General features: G+C 40.1%; 2 protein-coding genes across 2 annotated transcripts in view; both read right to left on the bottom strand.

Moving 5' to 3' along the window:
* Positions 1–5,492, bottom strand: part of ptprb (protein tyrosine phosphatase receptor type b) — a 32,781-nt gene extending 27,289 nt beyond the window's left edge. The window contains exons 1-2 of the mRNA XM_023419881.2: positions 5,064–5,492; positions 197–623 (exon numbers count right to left, since the gene is read on the bottom strand). Coding sequence (XP_023275649.1) covers positions 197–623; positions 5,064–5,135 — 499 coding nt within the window. The 5' untranslated portion in view covers positions 5,136–5,492. The remainder of the gene's footprint in view (positions 1–196; positions 624–5,063) is intronic.
* Positions 5,493–8,039: 2,547 nt separating this feature from the next.
* Positions 8,040–24,154, bottom strand: part of ptprr (protein tyrosine phosphatase receptor type R) — a 34,432-nt gene continuing 18,317 nt past the window's right edge. Inside the window, exons 3-15 of the mRNA XM_023419880.2 lie at positions 23,906–24,055; positions 22,535–22,642; positions 20,887–21,009; positions 20,679–20,800; positions 20,442–20,576; positions 17,995–18,184; positions 17,688–17,772; positions 15,329–15,408; positions 14,204–14,341; positions 13,594–13,704; positions 13,332–13,489; positions 13,133–13,246; positions 8,040–12,077 (exon numbers count right to left, since the gene is read on the bottom strand). Coding sequence (XP_023275648.1) covers positions 11,984–12,077; positions 13,133–13,246; positions 13,332–13,489; positions 13,594–13,704; positions 14,204–14,341; positions 15,329–15,408; positions 17,688–17,772; positions 17,995–18,184; positions 20,442–20,576; positions 20,679–20,800; positions 20,887–21,009; positions 22,535–22,642; positions 23,906–24,055 — 1,608 coding nt within the window. The 3' untranslated portion in view covers positions 8,040–11,983. The remainder of the gene's footprint in view (positions 12,078–13,132; positions 13,247–13,331; positions 13,490–13,593; positions 13,705–14,203; positions 14,342–15,328; positions 15,409–17,687; positions 17,773–17,994; positions 18,185–20,441; positions 20,577–20,678; positions 20,801–20,886; positions 21,010–22,534; positions 22,643–23,905; positions 24,056–24,154) is intronic.

The raw sequence follows: 24,154 nt of genomic DNA, 5'->3' as shown, positions 1-24,154 counted from the left end.
CCTTAATGGAACCGAGCCATCAATAATGTTATTGGTTCCACCTGTTCATGGGAGAACCTGGAACGGATCAATCAATACAAACAAACAGCGACTTCAGATCGTTCGACTAAAATTAGTCAAAGTGTTAATGACGTCATTTGACAGCGCGTTGTTTTGACGCCACACACACGTGTTTGTGTTTACTCTGCTCACTTACTGGTGTGCAGCGTGACGTTCAACGTCTCCTCGTCTGTCTGGGATCGAACCTGCAGCTGGTGGGCGGTGCCCGGCTCCAGGTGATCCAGCACACAGGTGAAAACATCTCCGACTCCCTTGTTTCCTCCGTCCTCGACTCCTAGCTGGTTGGTTCCCAGAGAGTTAGCCCCTGTCTCTTCCTCCTCCTCCTCCTCCTCTCCTCGCTCCCGGCCTCCGATCTCATTAGTCTCCAACTCCTCGTCTCCTCTTCTTCTCCTTTTACACTCGGCGTTGTCTGCTCCGGAGTCCAGTGACGTCACGGCGAAGGAGCAGTCCCGTCCAGGTGTGTGAACAGTCAGTGATATGGAGTCCAGGCCGGACACCGGGTCAGATGCAGAGATGCTACATGAGGCGGACTGGTGCTCTGTGGGAGCGGCTCTGCTCACATCCTGTCAGGAGAGAGGAACATCAGGAGAGGAACATCAGGAGAGAGGAACATCAGGAGAGAGAGGAACATCAGGAGAGAGGAACATCAGGAGAGAGAGGAACATCAGGAGAGGAACATCAGGAGAGGAACATCAGGAGAGGAACATCAGGAGAGAGGAACATCAGGAGAGAGGAACATCAGGAGAGAGGAACATCAGGAGAGATGAACATCAGGAGAGATCAACATCAGGAGAGGAACATCAGGAGAGAAGAACATCAGGAGAGAAGAACATCAGGAGAGATCAACATCAGGAGAGAGAGGAACATCAGGAGAGAAGAACATCAGGAGAGAGGAACATCAGGAGAGATCAACATCAGGAGAGGAACATCAGGAGAGAAGAACATCAGGAGAGAAGAACATCAGGAGAGAGGAACATCAGGAGAGATCAACATCAGGAGAGGAACATCAGGAGAGAAGAACATCAGGAGAGAAGAACATCAGGAGAGAGGAACATCAGGAGAGGAACATCAGGAGAGAAGAACATCAGGAGAGAAGAACATCAGGAGAGAGGAACATCAGGAGAGGAACATCAGGAGAGAAGAACATCAGGAGAGAAGAACATCAGGAGAGAGAAACATCAGGAGAGGAACATCAGGAGAGGAACATCAGGAGAGAAGAACATCAGGAGAGAGGAACATCAGGACAGATGAACATCAGGAGAGAGGAACATCAGGAGAGAGAGGAACATCAGGAGAGAGGAACATCAGGAGAGAGGAACATCAGGAGAGAGGAACATCAGGAGAGAAGAACATCAGGAGAGAAGAACATCAGGAAGAGGAACATCAGGACAGATGAACATCAGGAGAGAGGAACATCAGGAGAGAGAGGAACATCAGGAGAGGAACATCAGGAGAGATCAACATCAGGAGGGGAACATCAGGAGAGATGAACATCAGGAGAGAGGAACATCAGGAGAGATCAACATCAGGAGGGGAACATCAGGAGAGAGAGGAACATCAGGACAGAGGAACATCAGGAGAGAGGAACATCAGGAGAGAGGAACATCAGGAGAGAGGAACATCAGGAGAGAGGAACATCAGGAGAGAGGAACATCAGGACAGAGGAACATCAGGACAGATGAACATCAGGAAAGAGGAAGCAATGAAATAAAACTCTGAGTATCTAAAACTCATGTCCTCAGTGAATATGAGGGAAGACGGTTTTATTTCACTCAAGATTTAAGAAGTTTCCCTTAACAGTGAACCAGGATTATGAATGTGATCGAACCCACATAGTCCCACGCCTCGGTCCTTTAGGCCCGTGTCTGGCCCATATACCTTCACATCTGGGCCGAGTCCGGCTTTTTTTTCCTCCGGTACTGACTGACAGCCGGAGGATTTTCTGTGTGTGCACTAGACATGGCCCAGATGTGGAAGAAACATCTGACAAACATGAGGTACATGGGCCACACCTGTGTATACTGAGCCATTCTACACAGTAGGTCACATTTCTAACTGTAAAACTGTATTTCTATGAAAACAAAGTCCTATTTATTCCCTTGTGTGTGTTATAAATAAAGACAAACAGTCATTTTAATAAACATTTCAATAAATCTGTGGATCGTCGAGATCAGATCATTTCTTTCGTTCAGTGATGCACGAACTCTCATCCACACTTTTGTTTCCACCCATATTGATTACTGTAATTCCAGCTCCAGGAATCCATTAGCCGCCTCCCACTTCTCCAAAGTGTGCGCTCTGTTTCAGTGAAGATGTCCGTGACACACTGTGTGGATGGACAGCCGGTAAGTGGATTATGCAGCAGGAGGTGGACTGACAGACGTTTTGATTGACAGGGAAGCTTCAGCCTCCGCTCTCCATGAAGGAGGAAACCCCCCCCCCCCCCCCCACAGGAGACCAGCGTCTCATCTCTAGCTCCAGATGTTGGGTGGAGCAGCTCTTTGATCCCATTGTGCTGAAAACATTTCTGAGGACCACGACTTTAGAAACACTGAGCTCCACCCTGCGATGAAAGCTTCACCAGCCACCAGAAAGTTTCCCTTCATATCTGATGTTTTCTCACTTTCTCAATATTCCTGTCACTTAAAATGTGACAGTGTGAAGGTTGAGATGCTTTAAAGACTTAAAGCTCCATATTCTACACTTTGTTCCTGTGTTTAATTTGAAGTGTTGATCCATAAGATAAATTTGATGGTATACTTTCACAGTATTTATATTTAAACATCTGCCTTCAGACTGGATGGAGCTTTAGCTTGGTGGGTCAGCGTGCGACTTCAACTGTCTCAAATAGCCGTTTCCCTTCGTTTCCAGTCTTTATGCTAAGCTAACCACATCTTTACTACAGATCTGTAGATTGAGATCCATCTGAACGTCTCACTCTCTGAATAAAAGAGGGAACAGAAGCATATTCAGATCTATCCTCAGTACAGCGACTGAAAACTGCTCAACAGTTTCATCTGGAAGCATTTAACTAATCTTAAAATGATGGGAAACAAAACTCACAACAACTTTTTCTTTTAATATTGGGATATTTTTGATGAAAATATGCAAAAACCCTTTAATGTTGATGATGCCATAACGCTCTGAACAGACTGCTGTGGGAGTTCATCAGCTGCAGCTATTTAAGGAACTGTAACCGCAGTGTTTGTTCATATTTATCACTTCTGGGGTTTGACCGTTCAGCCGACCTCTGACCTCCTGCTGGTCTGAGTGTTTGTGCGGTGAGCGACGATACAGTGACAGCGACGGTTGTAACCTTTAATACTGGGAAGCAGAAGAGAAAATAAAATAATTTGTCACTGATAATGAAGTTCAGGGAGTTCAGAGACAATAATGCTGCAGGGAGGAGACACGGACAGATAAACAGACAGGAAGAGAAGGAAACGACAGCCGAGGAAAATAAAACTGTATAAATATTAGTGTAACACGCAGCGCTGTTCAAACCCTGCAAGCTCTGACATCTGAGTAACGATCACACTTACATTCATCCTAATTATTCAATCATCATGGCATCAAAAATCCAACATCATATGGAAACACAGAGATAAGTCCAGGTCATGTTTAGCTTAGCTTAGCACAAAGACTGGAGGAAGGGGGAAACTGCTAGCCTCCTGCTAGCGTCACCAAAACCTCTAGTAATCAGGTTGTATATCCAGACTTCATAGTTACACACAGATGTCGTAGCTGCTGCCGGGTCGTGATTCTCAGTCCGATCGGATTCGTACTACCAACCCCTTCTACCTCACTGTCCGCTGCTGAATGTTGCTTATGTGTTCGGGGTTTACTTTATTTATTTTACTGTTGAGTTTGACATATTTTAAAAAGGGACAGACATCAGGAAATTAACTTTGGCTCTGTTGTAAATGTGGCATTTGTTCATGCTGTGTTTTTGCCTCTTTTACAAATAAACATTAAATACATTAAAAACATAATGAAGGTTTCTTTGTACAGTAACTACAAGGTGTCATCAAACAAGACACGGTTTTCTTCCTAAAACAAGCTTCGTAAGAAGTTATTCACAGTTAAAAAGGATCAGAAAGCTCAACATCAGGAAGGAAAACAATCATATAAAAGTTGTTTCATAGAGAATAATGCAAAGTGATTCAATTGCAACTTGCTGCTCAACAAAAGCCAAATTTCCCACGTTTTCAGCTGTAAAGTAAAACCGTGTGATTTAATCAAGTTCTTCTTCTCCTCCACGTCTGAATCTGAGCAAAGCTTCGTTTACCGCCACATTTCCCATTTTCTGACTGTGAATGTAAATGAACAGATTCAGTTTTGGAAGCAGAACAATGGATTTAAATTCTTCAAGCAAAGCTGCGGCGTTGTTTTCAAGAAGCTACTTTTTTGGTTTTACAACAAAAAATGCAAAAAAATATTTTCACATATTGGAGACAGTGATACACCTTCAAAAAATACCAATGGAAACTGGAATTTATCCTTTAACAAACAAGTTATTTCAGCTGCAACAATTAAATCAATTGACGGAAAATTAATCAGCAAATTTTTTTTTAATCAATTCTTCGTTTTAGCCATTTTTCAATCAAAAATTCCAAACAAACAGTTGCTGGTTGAAGCTTCTCAAATGGGATATTTAATGTTTTTCTTTCTCATGTCTGATTGTAAACCTGAGATTTCTGGACACCTTTCACCATTTCCTGATATTGAATCTATACAAAACGATTATTATTAACTGAGAAAATAATCAGTCGATTAAATCGATGTTGGAAATAATTGTTAGCTGCAGTTTTAATAAATGTTCCTTCGTGTGAACGTGAACTACAGCAGAAAAAAAGAAGTGGCTGTTTTTCACATATTTTTTTTCCTGATTTGTTGCACATTAGAAACCTGGTGTTGCATTAAAGACACCTTATCATTTGTCAGGTGATTTCCTACACGGATCATAAAGGCATTAAATAAAAGAGGAATGGGATCAGACTGACCTGGAGCAGCAGCAGCAGCAGTGAGGTGAACCACAGGGAGCAGAGGTAACTATGAACTTTACATTTCAGCATTTTTATCCTCCTTCAGATCCTCAGACGGAGCAAACTCCACCATAATCCTGAGGCTGAGGTAGAAGACGTGAGTTTAGATTCACTGCTGAAGGTAGATTTCAGAAAATATCCTTCTCTTTTATATTTGTGATCTTCAGCGGAGAACAAATCCTTCTGGAAAATGTAATGCTGAGAAAGAAAACAGCTGGTTAAATGTCCTTTGTGTGTCTCTGAAAACAAAATAATTCCTTATTTGACGAGAAGAGTTTTCATTTTTTCCAGATATTTCGTCTCTTTTGTTCGTCGGCTCTTCTCCGCCTCATGTCCATCCTCAACTCAAACCTCTCAGACTTCAAACTCAGTCCTTCCTCTCTTTTCTCTGGACTCTCTGCCTGTCTCACCGGCTGTATGTCTCTCTTCCTGCCCGTCTGTCTGCCTATCTGCCTGTCTGTCTGTCGGTCAGACTCTATAGTGTCGAGTTTGGGAGTCACTAACGGACTTCCTCAATCAAGCCAACAGCTCTGTGAGTCACTGCAAAGGCACGACTACAAACCCTGGCTGCACGGAGGCTATAAATAGGCCTGGAACTACAATAGCAGCACACCTAGCTGCACTGACAGAGGTAGATGTTAAAAATAGAGACCAGCGTTTGATTAATTCCCACAGAGACGGGATCGTTGTGGAGTTTAAAGTTTGCTCCGTCTCTTTCTTTAGTGACAGTGTTTTCTCTTGATGCGGCTCCATCGGGTGTAAATTTAGTTCCTGCTGGTTCTGGAGTCACTGATAATAACTTTTGAAATTCAACTTTGTGAAAACAGCTCATTAAGTTTCACAGGACAGAAAACATCAGCTCACAACTTGATTCTTAACATCCAACCAAAGTACATACTTTATATAATCAATAAGTCGATTAGTCATAGAAAGAAAATCAGCAACTAATTTGATACTCAATCATTTTAGTCATTTTTAAGCTTTTTTTTGCCACTGCTTCTGTGAAGATTTGTTGTTTCTCTGTTTATTATCACAGCAAACGTCACGAAACTCGGGAGGATCTTCTTCAAGCATCTCAAGTTTTACCTTGTAATTAAATATCAATTATCGTGTAAATTATCTCATTTCCTGGATGTAAACTTCACATATCTGTAACTTCTTAATCCTTCCTAGTTAAGCAATAAAATATCTGATTCACAAATTTAAAAGTTAAAAGTTTTAACGCTATTCTGAGACTATTTAATTTGTCATCTTTTCTTCATTGGAAAAAAATAAATAAATAAATACTCTATCACTGGTGAATTAGTCGTCATGACAGACGTTGAATTTGAATTTGACCCACAAAAAAGTGAGTGAACTTTTCTTTTATGCAGCTTTACAAGTTAAAGGCCAAACTGCTTTTGTTTCAGTTGGTCTGAGTTACATTTAGTCATCCACACCTTTTTCCTTCCTTCCTGCTCTCCCTCCTCCGTCTGTCTGACTCTCTCGTTATACGACATGCTGTGGTTTCTAGGAACAACGGCTTCAGCTCCACACAGGCTTAATTCTTAATGTCATCTTCGAGACTGATGTTAGGGGTCATGACAGAGTATTGTTGCCCTGCTCAGCATGTAATGTAATGTAATGTGACCCAGAGATACAGTCCTCAAACTGGGGATGGGTACGTCTAAGACTGCCTCTACATTAACCCAGATAAATTCTAAAATGCCGTTTTCTTGCGTCCACATCAGGCGTTTCAGCTCGTTTCTACAATTACCTCCATCCACATTAAAACACCTCAGAAACAAGCAAAGAAAAACTGTACTTTAGTTTCCGCTCTGCATATTGTACCGAAATGAAATTCAGCACTACTGCCACCGTGTGTTTGCTCACTGATATAACAGTGTTACTACATAGCTCTGTTTTATCCGAACATAATACAATGCCAAGCCAGCGTTTTCAGATTTACACAATCTGGAGGCCACTTGGGAAAAGTTTCATTTTCGGAAAAGAAAAACAACATTTTAGTCTGGACTGAAGTCCAACACGGAGAGAAAAAGATGCGCTTACAAATAAGTCGCCTTAGTACGGATATGGTCTAACTGATTCGTTTTCTAAAAGCAAATTTTGTTGCAGTTCATGTCAAAAAATTCTGGTCCTTTAAAGTGAAACTGGTGCTTTGGCTTTGTGTATAAAAAGTGAAACTCACTTTGAGAGTCAAAAAACTAAAACAATGTAAATTTTTACCCAAAGGTTTAAAGACCCAAAAAATAAAAAGAGTATGAGTGACCTTTTTTGACCTCCACCCCTGTCCAAGATCATAACAGTTGGGTTCGTCAATGTGGTTTGATCATCACTAAACCAAATTCTCATTCCTACTGGTTAAATGTTACCTCACCTGTTTACACAAAGAATAGTAGCAGCAAGCGTGTTTGGTCAGGGCCAGTTCCTGAGTCTTCGGTTCCTAATGACAACCAAAGCTGTCAATCAGATGACCGGTGTTGACCCATCAAATGAACAGTCAGTCAGTCAGTCAGTCAGTCAGTCAGTCAGTCAGTCAGTCAGTCAGTCAGTCCCAGACAAGAGTCAGACCACATTGTTTTTATGTCCAGTGTTTTTATGTACATATTACAGATAACAGTATATATGTAAAGTAGATAAAGAGGTTACAGCACTACTCAGTGGCTAATGTTCCGGACTGTTACAACATTCAAGTTGATTAGTAATACATTAAAAAAACCATGTATCGTACGTACACTAATTAGCATCAGGTGTACTCTGACTGAAATGCCCACACAGTAGGAGTTTAAAAGGACTCTAACATTTTTCATTTTAATGTGGTAGTTTTGTTTTTCACAGTATTTATTTTTTGTTACTTCAACCCCTCACGTTAACCAAATTAACCAACACTTGTTAACTGTTAACTTGCTGATGTATCAGAAACTACTGTTAGCATGTTTGTAACATCAATGTCTTGGTTAGTTTGTGAGATAATTGTTCTATCTCTTATGTTAAAAGTTTGACATATTTGGTATATATAAGTTTAAATAAAGTTCTAATAGTTTGAACTCTAATATTAATGAATTACCTCCACTGCACATGCACAATTTATAAAGCAGAATTAGTACATCTCAGTAAAAAATTGTATTTATTCATCATTATGTGCAGGAGAAATAATAAAACATTAAAATCTGTTACAACTTATTATTAGCAAGGTGGCTGGCTAGCATCAGTTAAGTATCTTGCTAACTAGCAAATGTTAGCTTATTAGAAAACAGAGAAATATTGTGTGGAGCATTAATTGTAAGTTAACCTCCATGAGGGAAAATCTTACTAGCCAGTGTTACAAAAAGAACAAACATGAGCTAAATATTTTCTCTTTCAGCAGCTAACATCGTAAAAATAACTGTTATATATAAGTTAGCTTTAAGAACATTTGAGCTAAACTTTTTCTCTCACTAGCTTCCGCCACCAAAAGAAATACCTTTTAAAAAGGCTAAAAATTTGTTATTTCACTAAACAGGAAACTGAAGGACCTGTAAAAGAAAGTGTTACCCAATAAATCTAACACAAGGGTCAATTCCTCATTTGACCACAAATCTTAGAAACAAACCACTGTAAATTTCAATAAAACCGGCAACTGCATGACTGTCTAAAATTGAAAATGTTTAGCGTCCCTTTAATCTCCATCAACAGTCAACAACAATAAAGTACAGGACATCAACCACCACCTACTGTATATACACAATACTACGTCAGAGGCAGTGTGTGTTGTTGTACCCGCTGCTGCAGTGGGCATGGAGGCCGGGCTCAACTCACTTTCGCTTCAGTCACTTCAAACAGAAAATTACATCACTATCACACTGGAATATATTCGATTTTGACCATTTTGAGTTTTGAAATTGAGATGATTTGAATTGACTCAAGTGAAGAGTGGGTTGTTGATGGTCCCAGGAGGCATGTTGGACGTATAGACAAACAGACGCAGGTCAAAAGTCCCTTGATTGTATCACAAGTAAAGATATAAATAAAAATATATTGGTACATAGAAAAAGAAGAGTCTTCAAAGTTTCTCTCATTTATTGTCCGTCAACCGTGCAGTCCAGACAACGCTCCCAGTTTTAGCAGCAATTTCTTCGTGTTTGTGGTCCGTGGATTGAAATGTAACTGCCCACATCAGTTTAATAGCACTTTAACATGTACTGTACAATGTTATCCCATTCACACAGAGAGCAGATTAGATGTATATGTTAATGTTGTTCATTACTGGCGTTGTTGTAGAAACCTCAAATCTCTAAAACACTATCCAGGAACTGGAAAACTGAATTAAGTTAATTATATTATAATAATATTAATATTATAATATTATTTGTATGGGGGAAAATTTAACAAATACTGCTTCATTGAAAATAGCTTAAACAGGGCTAAATTTGGGTTTGTGCACATTTCAAACTTCAACTTTCTGACTCCAACAAAAGAGATAAAAAAGTAATTTGTTAATTCCGTCCAGCTCCTGCTAAATTGATCATTTAGAGATAATGAGGTTTGTACCCCAGATAGCGAGTTTTCATACTAGTTGACAAATAGCTGATAGCTGCTAAACACATCAAAAACATGTAAAAACAGTATAAAAATAAAGTTATTATTACTTTGATACACCAAAATAACTCACTCACTAGATAACATAATTTACAACATCACACCGATGAGATGATTGCACCATTGTGACTTAAATTGTTTCACATTTTTGGTATAAAGTAATTTTCACACAAAGGGGGAATTGTCGATGCAAGAAACAAGGTTAAATATTAAACTAAGTGTAAACTCTGAGACCAAGCAGCGCAAGTTTTTCAAAAATATTTGTTGTGTCAGGAATTACTCAGCAAACTGGTTTTCAATTTAGTGATATGCTGAAAAATGAACCTTTGAATAAAATATCAAGATATTTCAACTATTAATTTTAAGAATGGATTAAATGTACAAATCCCGACAGAAAATGACTGAACAAAGTGCCACGCGAATTTTGAGCTAGCTTGTGTCATTTTTTTGGGTATTATATAAATTTTTTTCATTGTTATTTTAAGTTTTAACACGATGGTGGGGCATTGTGTTTATGTTGTAAGATAATTAGTATACCATTCCAACAGCTAGAAAAAACTTTATCTAACAAATATAAAAACACTTTGTTAGCATTCAAAACTACTGTTCCCATAATTCTCAGAACTGCTATCAACTCTAATTGGAGCTGTAGGCCTGCCTATTGAACAGTGTAAAAATAACTGTTGTAACAAACTGTTAGTGTTTGAGAATCGTTATTTAGCAGTGGAATACAAGATTTAATTGGTTTAATGAAATATTGCATTAGCATAGCATGCTAGCAAATAGCATATGTTTATAGGTTAGTTTCCATTTATTAACATAAATAGCATATCAATCTATTAATGCTAGAATGAGCCTCTATGGGATTGCAATACTACACAACCTAGCTTAGCGGAAGCTTATTTATCATTACATTGGTTTGTTAGCTTTTAGCATGTGTTTTATGGCTGGAGGTAGTTCCATTTGTGACCTTAGCACTCTAAGTTACCAGGCCACTGACATAATGTATGTCTAGTATAAATTAGCAGAGGAGTGCTGTTTGTGGGAATAAAGAAAGAAAAGTTTTTCATAGTTCTGATTATAACTGAAATGTGTGCTTAGACAATGTCAGTTTGTTAGCAGGCTAATGGTTCACTTAATCTACACGGTTTGGGTTTAATCGAATACCACACTTGCTAACATATGAGAAGGTAGTGTTAATGTATTGTAAGCATTGAAAATGAATGTGTTTCATAAATTACACTGACAGCTTGTTACCAAGGTAAAATTTCATGTTAGTTGAGCTATCAAGTCTCATATTCATATTTTCAGGGACTGCAAAATATTCAAAAAGAAATCAAGTTTATTATGGGTATCGATTTGAATCTGAATCCAGCACTTTTTATTTTTTGTATCCTACCTGAAAATATATGAGAAATTAATTAAGCATTGATCAACGGAGGCAAAGGGTTAATATAGAATAGAAATGTTTATGGAAACCACTTGTACAGGTATATTGGATTAAAAGCACCCTAATATGTTTTGTTTTGTTTTTAATTTTTCTTTTTATTATTATTAGTTATCATGATATAGTTTGTCAGTTTTCGTGGATTCTTGTCTGTCAGTGTTTATAAGGTGTCTTGTTAAACTGTATGTTAAAACAACTGCATAAAAATAAAGTACAAAAAAAACTTGTAGGGAATGTAATGTGTCCAAATTACAGAGTAACGTATGGCGTGCTGAAGTCACAAATAGAAATAGGCTGGAAGGGTTGGTTCAACAGTGGTATAGTAGCTTAACCAAAGGTGCAACCAGCTAACAGTCATTTTCCAATAGCCTTTCGTATAAGAACACCATGTTAAAAAATAATTTTTAAATCCTATAAGACACAGAAACACAGCAGTGTTATTGAACAATGTACCATCAATTTCAGTCAAACTATTTCTACGTCTCCATGACAGAAAAGAGGTAATAGGACAGTCTGGTTAGTTAAAAACGACACAATCTGACAGTCAGTTAAGAGAAGTGAAGTGGACGAGTCTCTTAAGTTTCTCTGAAGAACCGCTCGCCGACAAAACATGAAGAAGAAACAGCAGAAGAAGAAGAAGAGCGGATACATTCCATTTCCAGAAATTAACCTGTCCTCTTTCCTTCAACAGCCTCTGCCCACAACATTCCTCTTTGGTTGTCCATCAAACTCAGTGACCTCCTCCAGAATCCCAACATCCTCAGAGAAATCCTAAATCTCAGAGATCATACCTGCTCAGGACTTTGTCAGCCATTTCAAGGTTTAAGCAGACGTCTCCTGAGGTGGTGAACACTCATTGGCCGGTTTCTGTGGAGAGGCGGGCCTCGTACAGGCTCAGTGCGTGATGGACAAACTCGTACTGCTCACCTGTCTGGATCATACCACCTCTGCATGAACAGACAGAGAGATTATTAATTAGTGTAATAATGATATTACACACTACATTATTTCTTTTTATTAATCAAGATACTGTGAATAGTTGCATTGAACATCTTGGTCATGAAAATGACCAGCATTGTCAGGGCGTAGCACCTGTTTTTACACTTAACATTGCAGGAACATATGGGGACCAAAAGGTGGTTCTCACAACAAACAATTGTGGGGAAATGACACCTGTATTTACATTGACATTGTAGGCACATTTGGATAGAAAGGTCCTCAGAAGTACAAAACAAAACAAACAAACAAAAAAAAACAGTGTGTGTGAAAACGCACTGTGGGGACCTAACATGTGTTTGTACACTGCGAGGATATCTTAGGACAAAAAGCCGGTTCCCAAGAGGCACAGCGAAAAAAGCAAAACTGATTAAGGCAAATTAAATTTTTTGGAAATAGAACAAAAATATTGAATCCGTATGTGCATGAGTTGTCAAGACCTAATATCTGTTTACACACTGACAATGTGAGGACATCTGAGGACAAAACGCAGGTCGCCCGAACAACTACAAAACATACTGAAAATGTAAAAAGCAGGAGAAAGTTAAAGACAAGAATCAGTGTGTGTGGAAATGCACTGTGGGGAACTAACGTTTGTTAATACATTGTGAGGACATCTGAGGACAAAAAGCTATTTCCCACAAGACAAAGCTAAAAAAAACATACTATCTCCAACTAGTGAAGGCAAATGAAAATTGTGGCAACAGGAAAAAAAAATCAAGTATGTGCACTAGTTGTCAGGACCTCAAATCTGTTTACACACTGACTTGTTAGGAATTTGGTTCACCATTTATTGTAAGAGTTTTGGATCCCTGATTTTAGGGTATTGCTATATAAATTTTACAATCCAATGTGTTTGCAAAAAAAGTCTGTTTGTGTAGATGAAAACAGGCACTAGATCTTTTTATCTCATAAATATCAAATAAGAAATAATTCCAATAAATGAAATTAATATTAGTAACATGCTGTGCAAGTACAGTAGTTCAACTTTTCCTGCTTGTATTACCTGTCGGCTCGGAGCTGGCAGGTGATGCTCAGTACATCCACCACTCCCTCCAACTGCAGCTGTCGACAGCCTATCGTCGTAGCAATGAAGCAGCCGGTCCGGCCAATCCCGGCACTGCAAGGAGAGGAGCGTGGGTAATGAAGTTATTTCACACATTTTTCAGTTGTAGCATAAAAAGGCTGTTTCCCGATCTCTGTACCTGCAGTGGACAATAACTGGTCCCATGACGGCGGCCATTCGTCTGTCTGTCTCAACATCAGCCATCAGCTGCAGCAGCGGCATCGTGGAGTCAGGGGTTTTGTGGTCGGGCCACGATGTGTACCAGTAATGCTGCAGCACGCGGGTTTGATTCCCACACTGCAAAGATACAGTCCCAAGCCCCAACTTTAAATAAATGGCCCTCTCTGCACAGGAGTACCAGAAATAGAAAGTTTCTTTTTTTTCTTTTGTTAAGTGAGTACCTTGAGTGTGAGGCTGCGAGTTGTGTAGTGTTCACACTCTCTGATGCTGTTCACCAACACTTCAATCTTGCCATAGATCCCCCTCTTCTCCGGCCAGTACAGAACACACTTCTACAAAGTTGGAGAGAAACACAAAGACACTCTTGGTTTTGCATGTTTAGCCCATTAACTTCAGTTTACCTGTTTGGTAATTCAAATTCCTCCTTAGATTTTATAGATAGATTGATTTCCTTCCTTTAGTTTTCCATGACAATGAACTTGTTGTTGTGATGCCTAAACTGTGAGAGAAGGGACCTAATTATTTAACAATTTTCCTGTTCAAGTGCGTTTTATTTGTTGATCACCATCAGTTTGAAACACAAAAATAAGGAATTTCTGTGCAGCTGAAAACTACAGGAAAGCGTGAGTATAAATGAATATAGCTGGAAAATATGGGTCCTGTAAAATAAAGTGTTACCAAAACTTTTTTGCGATATTTCAAGATTTTTTTAAAAAATGTTCTACATTTCCGCTCAAGTTTTAACGTGCAAATTGAAAATGTGCAGAAAAAAAGGATAGAAACCAACTCTCTTTGTTTTTCAAGTGTCAGTCCTTCAGTTCGTCAGATTACCTCGTTCTTCTCCTTCAGTTTGGTGATCATGACGATGACCGGCGACTCCTCCTGCCACGCCATCTGCCAGAAGTCATTTACCGTGTTCACCATGGGACCCTGAGTGGCGATGAACGCCTTCTCGTCGCCCAGGTAACCCTGAGAGGGGAGCCAATCACACAACTGCGTCAACAGGGTGGCAACAAATACCGTTGATATGACCTCTGCACTGGACTGAAATTATTTTGTGTTTATATACTATATCTCTATATATTTTACATTCTTTCCAGCACAAATGCTAAAAACTGTTCGTTTTTTTTCCACAACAGGAATTGAGTAAAAGTTTAGCATACAGGAAAGGATATGAACCGTGCAGATATCAATATAAGGGACAAAACAAGTTGTTTTCATTCAATTATCATGTAGGAGTGATGTAAGCAATCAAAATACTTCATGTATGCACTTAATACTGTTTTTTATTTCATGTATTCTGCCTTTTTGATGAAAGCGCATCAAAAAATTGTTTAAAAATACACGTGGCATATTTTGCCTCTTAATTCATAGTCATCATATTGTGTAGATGTTTTCTGTATTCAGCAGTTTGCATGAACAAAAAAGTGCAGAGAATTACAAGACGATTGACGATAATGTGGTCATCAGCTACGTATTTCATATTTCTTTTTCCGCTATCTGACCTTGGACCAGCTAAATTTGGTGCTTGTAGAGTAGGATGAAGTATTTAAACACAGCTTCTGTTCTCTCATGCGGCCCCGATGGTTTCAACTGTTTCAGTGGGGTTTCCTGACAGGAAGAAAGTCTATTGTGTCGGAGTCTGAGAAGCAACATTACAGACTCCTGCAGCAGTATACTTTCACTGTGTTTGTGCTAATGAGGAAACCAGAAGAAAAACCTTGTTGGCATTCCAGACATGTGATGTGATAATGTCAGTTTGTTGGATGTTTGTTCTCAGGTTTAGAGGAGATTGAACAAACAAATGTTGTCAGTGTTTACTGAATTTAAAGAGGGGAAAGATAAATAGGTCTCTCAAAATCAGGACATGGGAAGGTAGTTTCTACTTTTCTATGAAGTTAAAAACTGATGAATCCTTTTTTAGTCTAATATTTCTGGACAGCTGTAAATACCCACCCGTATGTAATTAGCATTAATGTAGGAGCTCAGCAGGTCGTTGCAGCTCTTGGACTTCAGGATCACTCTGGAATGAGGATCTACGGACACATGGCAAGGAGAGGAGGATTTATAATAAAAGGGAGGGAGCGGAGGGAAAAGGAAAGGAGGCAAGGATGGAGAAGGCAACAAAGATTTAGATATGGCATCTACATTCAGTTTGTTTATTCTGCATAAAACAAAAATATCCAGAGAGCTGCACCGTACATCAGTTATCTAAAAATAATTATCGTGTGAATACTTTGTACCAAGTGAACAGGCAGAGGGAGATGTGCGTCATTAAACTCCATATCAATGTCCTGTAAAATCAATGACGGTTACAGGTCATTTACATGATGTACTGGACTGAAATCACCTCAGTATTCTAGTGAAAGATCAGCAACACAGGAAGGAGGGGGACGGCACCGACTCTATTCTGACCTGCTTTTAGACTCTGTCTTGACTTTGTTGCGACCTGCTTTTAGACTCTGTCGTGTTTGTTGCTACCTGCTTTTAGACTCTGTCTTGACTTTGTTGTGACCTGCTTTTAGACTCTGTCTTGACTTTGTTTCGACCTGCTTTAAGACTCTGTCGTGTTTGTTACGACCTGCTTTTAGACTCTGTCTTGACTTTGTTACGACCTGCTTTTAGACTCTGTCTTGACTTTGTTACGACCTGCTTTTAGACTCTGTCTTGACCTGCTTTTAGACTCTGTCTTGACTTTGTTACGACCTGCTTTTAGACTCTGTCGTGTTTGTTACGACCTGCTTTTAGACTCTGTCTTGACTTTGTTTCGACCTGCTTTTAGACTCTGTCTTGACTTTGTTTCGACCTGCTTTTAGACTCTGTCTTGCTTTGTTGCGACCTGCTTTTAGACTCTGTCTTGACTTTGTTGCTACCTGCTTTTAGACTCTGTCTTGACTTTGTTACGACCTGCTTTTAGACTCTGTCTTGACTTTGTTGCGACCTGCTTTTAGACTCTGTCTTGACTTTGTTCGACCTGCTTTTAGACTCTGTCTTGACTTTGTTACGACCTGCTTTTAGACTCTGTCGTGTTTGTTGCGACCTGCTTTTAGACTCTGTCTTGACTTTGTTGCTACCTGCTTTTAGACTCTGTCTTGACCTGCTTTTAGACTCTGTCTTGACTTTGTTCGACCTGCTTTTAGACTCTGTCTTGACTTTGTTGCGACCTGCTTTTAGACTCTGTCGTGTTTGTTGCGACCTGCTTTTAGACTCTGTCTTGACTTTGTTTCGACCTGCTTTTAGACTCTGTCTTGTTTGTTGCGACCTGCTTTTAGACTCTGTCTTGACTTTGTTACGACCTGCTTTTAAACAATCTTCAATCTAACCCTACACCTTGACGCCTCATCCTGACTGGGACCTGACTCAGTCCCGTTAGTCCGGACCACGGCCCTGTACCGGGGCGAACAGTGAACACCTTCAGAACAGACAACAGATGAACTGAAACACAGGAAGGAGTTTGATTGACAGCAGCTCTAGGTGAGCATTCCTCAGCCCTGATTGGGGGGTGGTGGCGTTCCTTCCTTCCTTCCTTCCAGCCACTCACCCCCTTCACCCCCTGGTATACTGATAACCCCTCCCCGATCCAAAACATGAGTGCACAAACCAAAAACCATCATTGTGTCTTTGTGTGTGTGTGTGTGTTACATAATGTCTTAATCAGGCTCACTGGTTGGCTGGCAGTGTGAGAACAAACTGTGCTCTGAGGAAAATGTATTGTTCGTGTGTGTGTGTGTGTGTGTGTGTGTGTGTGTGTGTGTGTGAGGAAAAGAGTGTGAGGAAAGAGGGAGGTGCGATATTAGCTGTCCTTGGGGTTGTTGGCCTTTGACCTTAAACCCCTCCCACACACTAAAGCAGCTTCCTGGTTCAACAGGAAATAAGACATGAGGATCGTTTTAGAAGTGTTTCTTAGCAACTTTGAGATTTCACACACACACGTTTGTTTCATACCAATAAATCTTCTTACTCATCAATTCCTCAGCATTTAATTAAGATAACGCTAGTTTTAATATTAATATTAATATTATTTAAGATTAATTTCCCTTTCACTTTAAAGTTTTTATTCTTATTGTTTTTACCCTTTAACTTTGTGGCAACACTAATTATGTTATTTAATTTAAATGACAGGCACCGTCAACATATGGAAGGAAACCATACCTATTTCACACGTTTTATTTTGCGTGTTCCTTGAATGCAGCACCTGTGCACATGACAAACTTCCTTTCTGGGAAATTAAAGTTTATCATATCTTGTCTTGTGATGCTAAGAACACGACACACACACACACACACACACACACACACACACACACACTACTCACTGGGTAGTATGGTCTTGTATCTGTTCTTGGTTCCGTGGTTTGGAATATCGAGCTCCTTCGGGTCGATGAAATTCATGGGAATTTCCTGAAACGGGGAAAAGACCTTCAGCATTAGAAATAAATTAGAAATTTTTTTAATACATAAATAATGATAAACAGGAAAGAAAGAAAAACATATCATATAAAACACCAGTGGTGTCACTCAGTCCTAGTGCGTTTAGAAGGACTTGAACTTTGACTTTGTGCCTAAAAATTTAAATTCAATTTTAATCGTAATCTGCACCAACGTGTGTGTTTCAGTACGTACAGTGAACTCGGCGTGGAGCTTGTGCGTGTTGTTGACGATGTCTCGGAGCTGCTGTCTCGTCAGCGGCCGGCCGGCGGACGACAGGTACTCCCTCGCCACCGACTCCCTGGGCGTCACTACGGCAACATTGAGCGGCTCCACGGAGCCGAGAGCCGACATGTCCAACACCAGAGAGACATTAGAGCCACGTCTGGAGCGGAGGGACAGGAAGTAGAAAACAGCAGATATTTGATATTTAATCACAATCTGCAGCCACAGATTTATGACTCACACTGGTTCATGTTTCAACCTGAGAGTTTTACCTGTAAAGACGCTCGGCCTCATGCAGGAGCCACTCAAAGGAACATCTTAGTTCTTCAGACGCACGTACGAGCGTTTTTTAGTTTAAAACAAAAAAACAAAAAATTTTTTTGTTTGTTTGTTTTAAACCAAAAACCAGGTTTTTCTGTTTTTGTTGTCCGAATTAAAAAATGAAAAACAACACATTTTGAAGAAACGGTCCGATTCTGGTGTCTGTGACCTGACGACCTTCCTCCACTCTTCAAATCAACAAGGAAAAATTAAAAAAACCAAATGTGCAAACATCATAATTGGACCGTTTCTTCTGGTTTAATGTTCTTGTTTTTCGTTTTTGGTTTAAAAACCAAAAAGAAAAGGAAGATTTTTAGTTTAAAACAGAAAATCAAACTGGCTGAATGTAAACTAAACATAAATACAGTCTTGGTCAAACACCTCCATCATCAGGACGATGTCACAGTTTAAAACAAGGTCAAATAAATTCACCACAAACACTTTAACGCACATTTACTGTTGCACAAGCGAGAGACTGAAGTGATTTCAGTGTAGCAGCAGAAACTCTTTGTGTTTGCACAGCGAGGTGTCGCAGCAGAAGAAGAAGACAAAGACAAGGTGTGCTTTGAAGGGTGTGTGTAGGTGGACTGTCGTCTCGCTACGTGTCAACCTGCTTCCTCTCCAGGATGCTGTTTCTTCCTATTCGTCTGATTGCTGATTGGCTGCCATCCAGAGTCGACAACACACACACACACACACACACACACACACACACACACACACACACAAAAGAGACACAGACACCAAGAAAAACATCCTGTTCTCACTCTCAGCCTGAAATCTTCCTCCCTCTCGTACCTTCAGAGGCTCTGGACGCTGATGTAACCAGAACAAAATGGCCTCCGAGCTCCGACCGCTCGTTAACGGAAGAGTCACGAGCGGCAGATAAAGGCTAAAGTGCTCGACTCCGAGCGGAGGCCCAGATAAAGATGTTTTCTTTTCACTTATGAAACTACTTAAGAGGGAAATGAACTGAAGCAGCGCCGACCGAATAAAAATACAACTCCCTGAGAACTACACACACGGCTGATTAAGAAAAATGAGGTTATTTAACCAACAAAAAAGATTCTCACGATCAAACTCAGCTTTAAAAAACATGTCAAATTAAACGTTTAGACCCAAACACAGCGAGTCTTCATTCCCTCAGTTGGTGTTTGGATGATGTTGTGGAGATCGATGTCTGAACTTCTCGTCGTGTCTCAGCTTTAAGTCTCCTGCTTCTGTTTGTGCTACAGAAGCAATAAACACCAGAATTGGACTGTTTCTTCTGATTTGATCTTTTTGTTTTTTTGTTTTTTAAGTTTTAAGTTATAGTTAATAAACTACTTTAACTTCCATATAAACTAAATAGACTCATTAAATAACTTGAATAATTTACAACTTCTGAGGCGACAAACTGATTTTATTATATAATGAAATAACCTGAGACTATGTGACGCAACGTTTGTGATTAAAGAGCTGAAACATAAACCTGGGAAAAGTCCTTTAAGTGGCCGAATGAGGTGAAGGACTCTAATGTACATTTTCCTGACGTGGACGTTTCCCTTCATATAAACACACACACACACACACACACACACACACACACACACACACACACACACACACACACACACACACGTCCATTTAAAGCCTCCTCATCGACACGTACGCAGCTCAACACCTGACTGCTCCAACAATCAGAGGTCAGAGGTCACTGTTCTCTGAACACACACAAACACACACTGTTCTTCCGCTGCTGAACGAGGTGCTTCATCTGAACGCTCGTTATCTGCGTTTCTGTCCAAACGTTACGAAACGTTTAAACGTTTTTAAACGTTACGAAACGTTTAAGCGTTCGATCAGTGACGTGTTTCTGCTTCTCGCTGCCGACTGTTGAGATTTCTGTCTGTGTGGATCTGATGGGAACTACAAATATTTCAGCTTTTAAACCAACGGCGAAGAATCAAACTGTAAACATCTGTAAAGTCGACCTGCTGATGAAGACTGTGAGATATGATCAAAAGCTCCAGAACAAGAAAGTAAGCAAGTAAGACCATCAGTGTGGGACAGACACCGAACTGTCCAACTGTGTCTGAACGAACCACATCACTCACCTTTCTTGCAGACCTGCAGCAGGTTTCATCCTGAAGGGGGAGGGGCAGGGCTTTAGCTCGTTATTGGCTGTCACAGGGGCAGCGCTGGCGAGGGGGGCGTGGTTGTTGCTGTTGACAACAGGGACAGGGGCGGGGCTAGAAGAAATAGTGGGAAAATGTGTTTTTTTTTTTATATATATATATATATATATATATTTCAATTGGAGAGCTGTGGGAAACATTAGTCAGAACAATTACCTGGGCAGAGGGACGACAGGTGGAGCGAGGCGGCGGCAGGCTACAATTGGCTGCTGCTGGGGAATGGGCGTGGCTACAGCTGGAGGGAGCTCAGCTTGGACCATGCTTCCTGACGTCACAGCCTGGAGACGACGAGGACGCTTTAATGAGTCATGATACTTTTTTTTACACGTTAACGGTCAAACAGTTTTTGGTGTCGGGTGCCGACCTTAGTGCCCTTTGACCTCTGGGCGGAGTCTGGAGGGACGGTGGGGGTCAGGTGGAGATCAGGGGGCGGAGCTTTCAGCTGTCTGTCAGAAACCTGAACCTTCTCCTTAAGTCGGTACAAAACCTGGAGGTCAGACAGAAAAGAAGAAGAAATTAATTAGTGTTCAAGCTTAATGAATCTCTGCCGACCAGGAACCGGATCCGAAACAGATCCAGATACCGAAGCGCAAAACGTCCAACAAGTGCCGCTGCCTTTAAGTTGGCGCCAAAACCTGGTATTTTTCTTTAAATGTTTCTTTAAATCAGACATTTTCCTGCGCTGAATCAAAACACTGGCTAACAATTATATTTCATTTTGATAAACTTTATTCAACACTGAGCAGTTTTCGTTAAATTAAAAAATAAGTTTATACCATGTTTATTTCCCTAAACAAAAGGTATCAAAAAGTATTGATTCTTTATTGGTATTTTATTGCCACTAAAGTCAAATTCCAAATGATATGCAACATTATTTATTTATTAACCATCATTTCAGTTAAAGCGAAATTTTAGAAGTCAGGAATGTTTCAATTAAAATGTTCAAAATCTATTTAAAAATACTTTTTTTAAATCTGTAAATTTATTGTTTTTTGTCTAAAAATTATGTTCATATCAAATTAATTAGTAATATAACACTTTACGTTTGTCTTCACCCTGTTCGCTGCCAATTCAACATCATCATTATATATAATATATATTTTCTATTTGTTTTAGCTACAATTTGTGCTCATGATTCATTTTTAAGGTGATTTTAAGTTTATATTTTTGTCAACAGGACCTGATTTCAAACTGAATCCAGATCAGTGAGAATTCAGCTGAACAACAGATAAACAGTGAGTGGAGAGAAAACTCAAAGCTCTAAGACACAGGACATAAAACACAGATTGTTCAGGGCCTGTTTGTGTGTACAACAGCTCCCTCATGTGGATCAAATGTGGCTCTACAACTGACTCAGAGAAATACTTCTCAATATTTCTATACAGGCTACTGGGTTTTTATTTGCATTGTTCGTATTAAACCATTATTTTTATTTCCCTGTTTGTTATTTATTTAATATACATTCATACTTCATACATCTCTGCTGTTGCTTTTAGGGTCTTTATCTTTTCTGTCTGTCTGTCTGTGTGTGTGTGTGTGTGTGTGTGTGTGTGTGTGTGTTAGGTTAAACCAGGACATGATGACCTTTGACCACGGACACAAATTGGCTAAAGGCAGGTTGGCTGTCTCAGCCAATCAGAGCGGCTGAGGTGGAAGGTTTAGAGACGTGTTGCATGATGTCAGCGATTATGCTGATCTGTGTGTGTGTGTGTGTGTGTGTGTGTGTGTGTGTGTGTGTGTGTGGGATCTATTTTAAGTGCACAGCGGTCAGTTTCTGTGCGCATCTCAAAGCTCACCTGCTATTTTTGTTCATGTTTGTGCAGCAGCACAAAGAGCCAAAGGGAATAAAGATCATAAACAAATAAATAAATAAATAGACTCAGTCAGTGACATCACTGGGGTGATCACTGTGGGGGCGGGGCCAATCGGTCTGAACCCCTTCAAAGGTTTGTTTGAGGATCACAGTGTAGATGCAGAGGGGAAGGTCCTGTGTGTGTGATGTCATGTTTTACCATCAAGCAGGTGATGACGATGACAAAGATGGTGAAGAAGAGGACGACGGCGTAAAACCCTTCTCTGCTCCACACGTGATCCCTCTGCTCGCCCTGCAGCACGTTCTTCTGCAGACACAGACCAAGGAAATTAATTCATGAATTTTTATAAATCCGGATTCTGACCTTTGACCTCACAGATCCAGTACAGTTATTTATGTTTTTTTTTGTTTTTGTTTTTAACAGGACTGATCTGATTAAAGGATTCTCTCCCACACTGATATGTTTTGCTACAGCTACATAGCTAACGTTAGCATTAGCAGCTGTTTACTGTACAGTCTAGAAGAAACATTGTGAGTTCAGCATCAAACTTCATTCCTTAACTCACAAAACAACGCCATTGTTAACTCTTGTTTTGCTTTTATTTCTATCACCCCTGTCTTCTACTGCAGTTAGCATGCTAACCAGCTCTGGCTCAGGTGACTAGCGTCAACATTTCCGATACCGAGTCACTGTAGCTTCCAGTCTGGCCTGAGGAAGTAGCTGCTCAGAAACCTCTTGTGTTATAAACAAAACAGCTGAAGCTCTCAGCAAGACTGGAAAGTAAACAGCTGTTAATGCTAATGTTAGCTGCGTAGCACTACAGCAACAACAAAACTTAAAAATAGCTCGTTGGGACACCTGTAGGAACTGCTTACATCAGATCAAGGTTTAATTTACTTCCACTGCTGCAGAGGAGCTGTAAGTTAAACTTAGTTTACTGCTCGTCTTTGTGCCATTTAAAGGTTTTTGACGGAAACTGAACTTTCAATAAAAACTGAAAAAAATTGAGGTATAGCACAGCAGATCAATTAGCACTGATACCAGTATAAAACAATACTGCAGCTGATTGATCACATGTGAAGAGATGTGAACGAACAAACTGTCACAAAAATGAACTTAAGTCTGTTTTTTTTTCTCTCCAACTTGACGAGAAGACGTTTCCAGAGAAGAAGAAGCAGTGTGTTAATTTGTAGATTTTTTGTTCATGCACACACCGACAGTGTTAAGAGCCGCTGCTTTACAGCGAGCACAGAAACCTGATTTGTTCTGCAGGAGCCTCTGATTTGTTACAGTAATATTATTACAGCAGAGCTGTCACATCGCTCTGCTGCCAGTGAGAGTAATAATATTAATATAATCTATAAAGCTGCTCTGTTCTTCCTCAGGCTGATCGATGGGACTTTAATACTTCCATTAAACTTTTAGAAGAAGCACTCTGCTCTCTAATAATCCCAATCCATCCTCTCCATTCGCCTGTCTCCACGGGGACTAACGAGGCTGCTTAACGAGCCGCGGTTACCTAGGAGACGGGGCAGCAGGCACATTAACGGTTTTCAAACACAGACGCACCTCAGTTGAGACCTCAGTGATGCCGAAGTGTCCCAGGTGGCGGTGAAGGACCCTGACGTTCAGTGATTGGATGACCTCTTCAGCAGGGCGGGGCTCCGAGATCCCCAGCCTATCAGAGGACACGAAGAGCTCGATGCCATTCTTCTTCTCCTGCAAGAGCCGTCCATCAGTCAATCAATTAAACAACTGATCAATCAATCAGTCAATCATTGCAGTGTGATGCGTGGATGTGTGTGTGTGTGTGTGTGT

Source organism: Seriola lalandi, unplaced genomic scaffold, assembly GCF_002814215.2.
Source record: "Seriola lalandi dorsalis isolate HSWRI2012SDOR001 ecotype SW California unplaced genomic scaffold, Sedor1 jcf7180002054612, whole genome shotgun sequence".
NCBI classification, from domain to species: domain Eukaryota; kingdom Metazoa; phylum Chordata; class Actinopteri; order Carangiformes; family Carangidae; genus Seriola; species Seriola lalandi.
The sequence above is the reverse complement of the archived record's forward strand: the minus strand, read 5'-3'. Positions and strand labels throughout refer to the sequence as shown.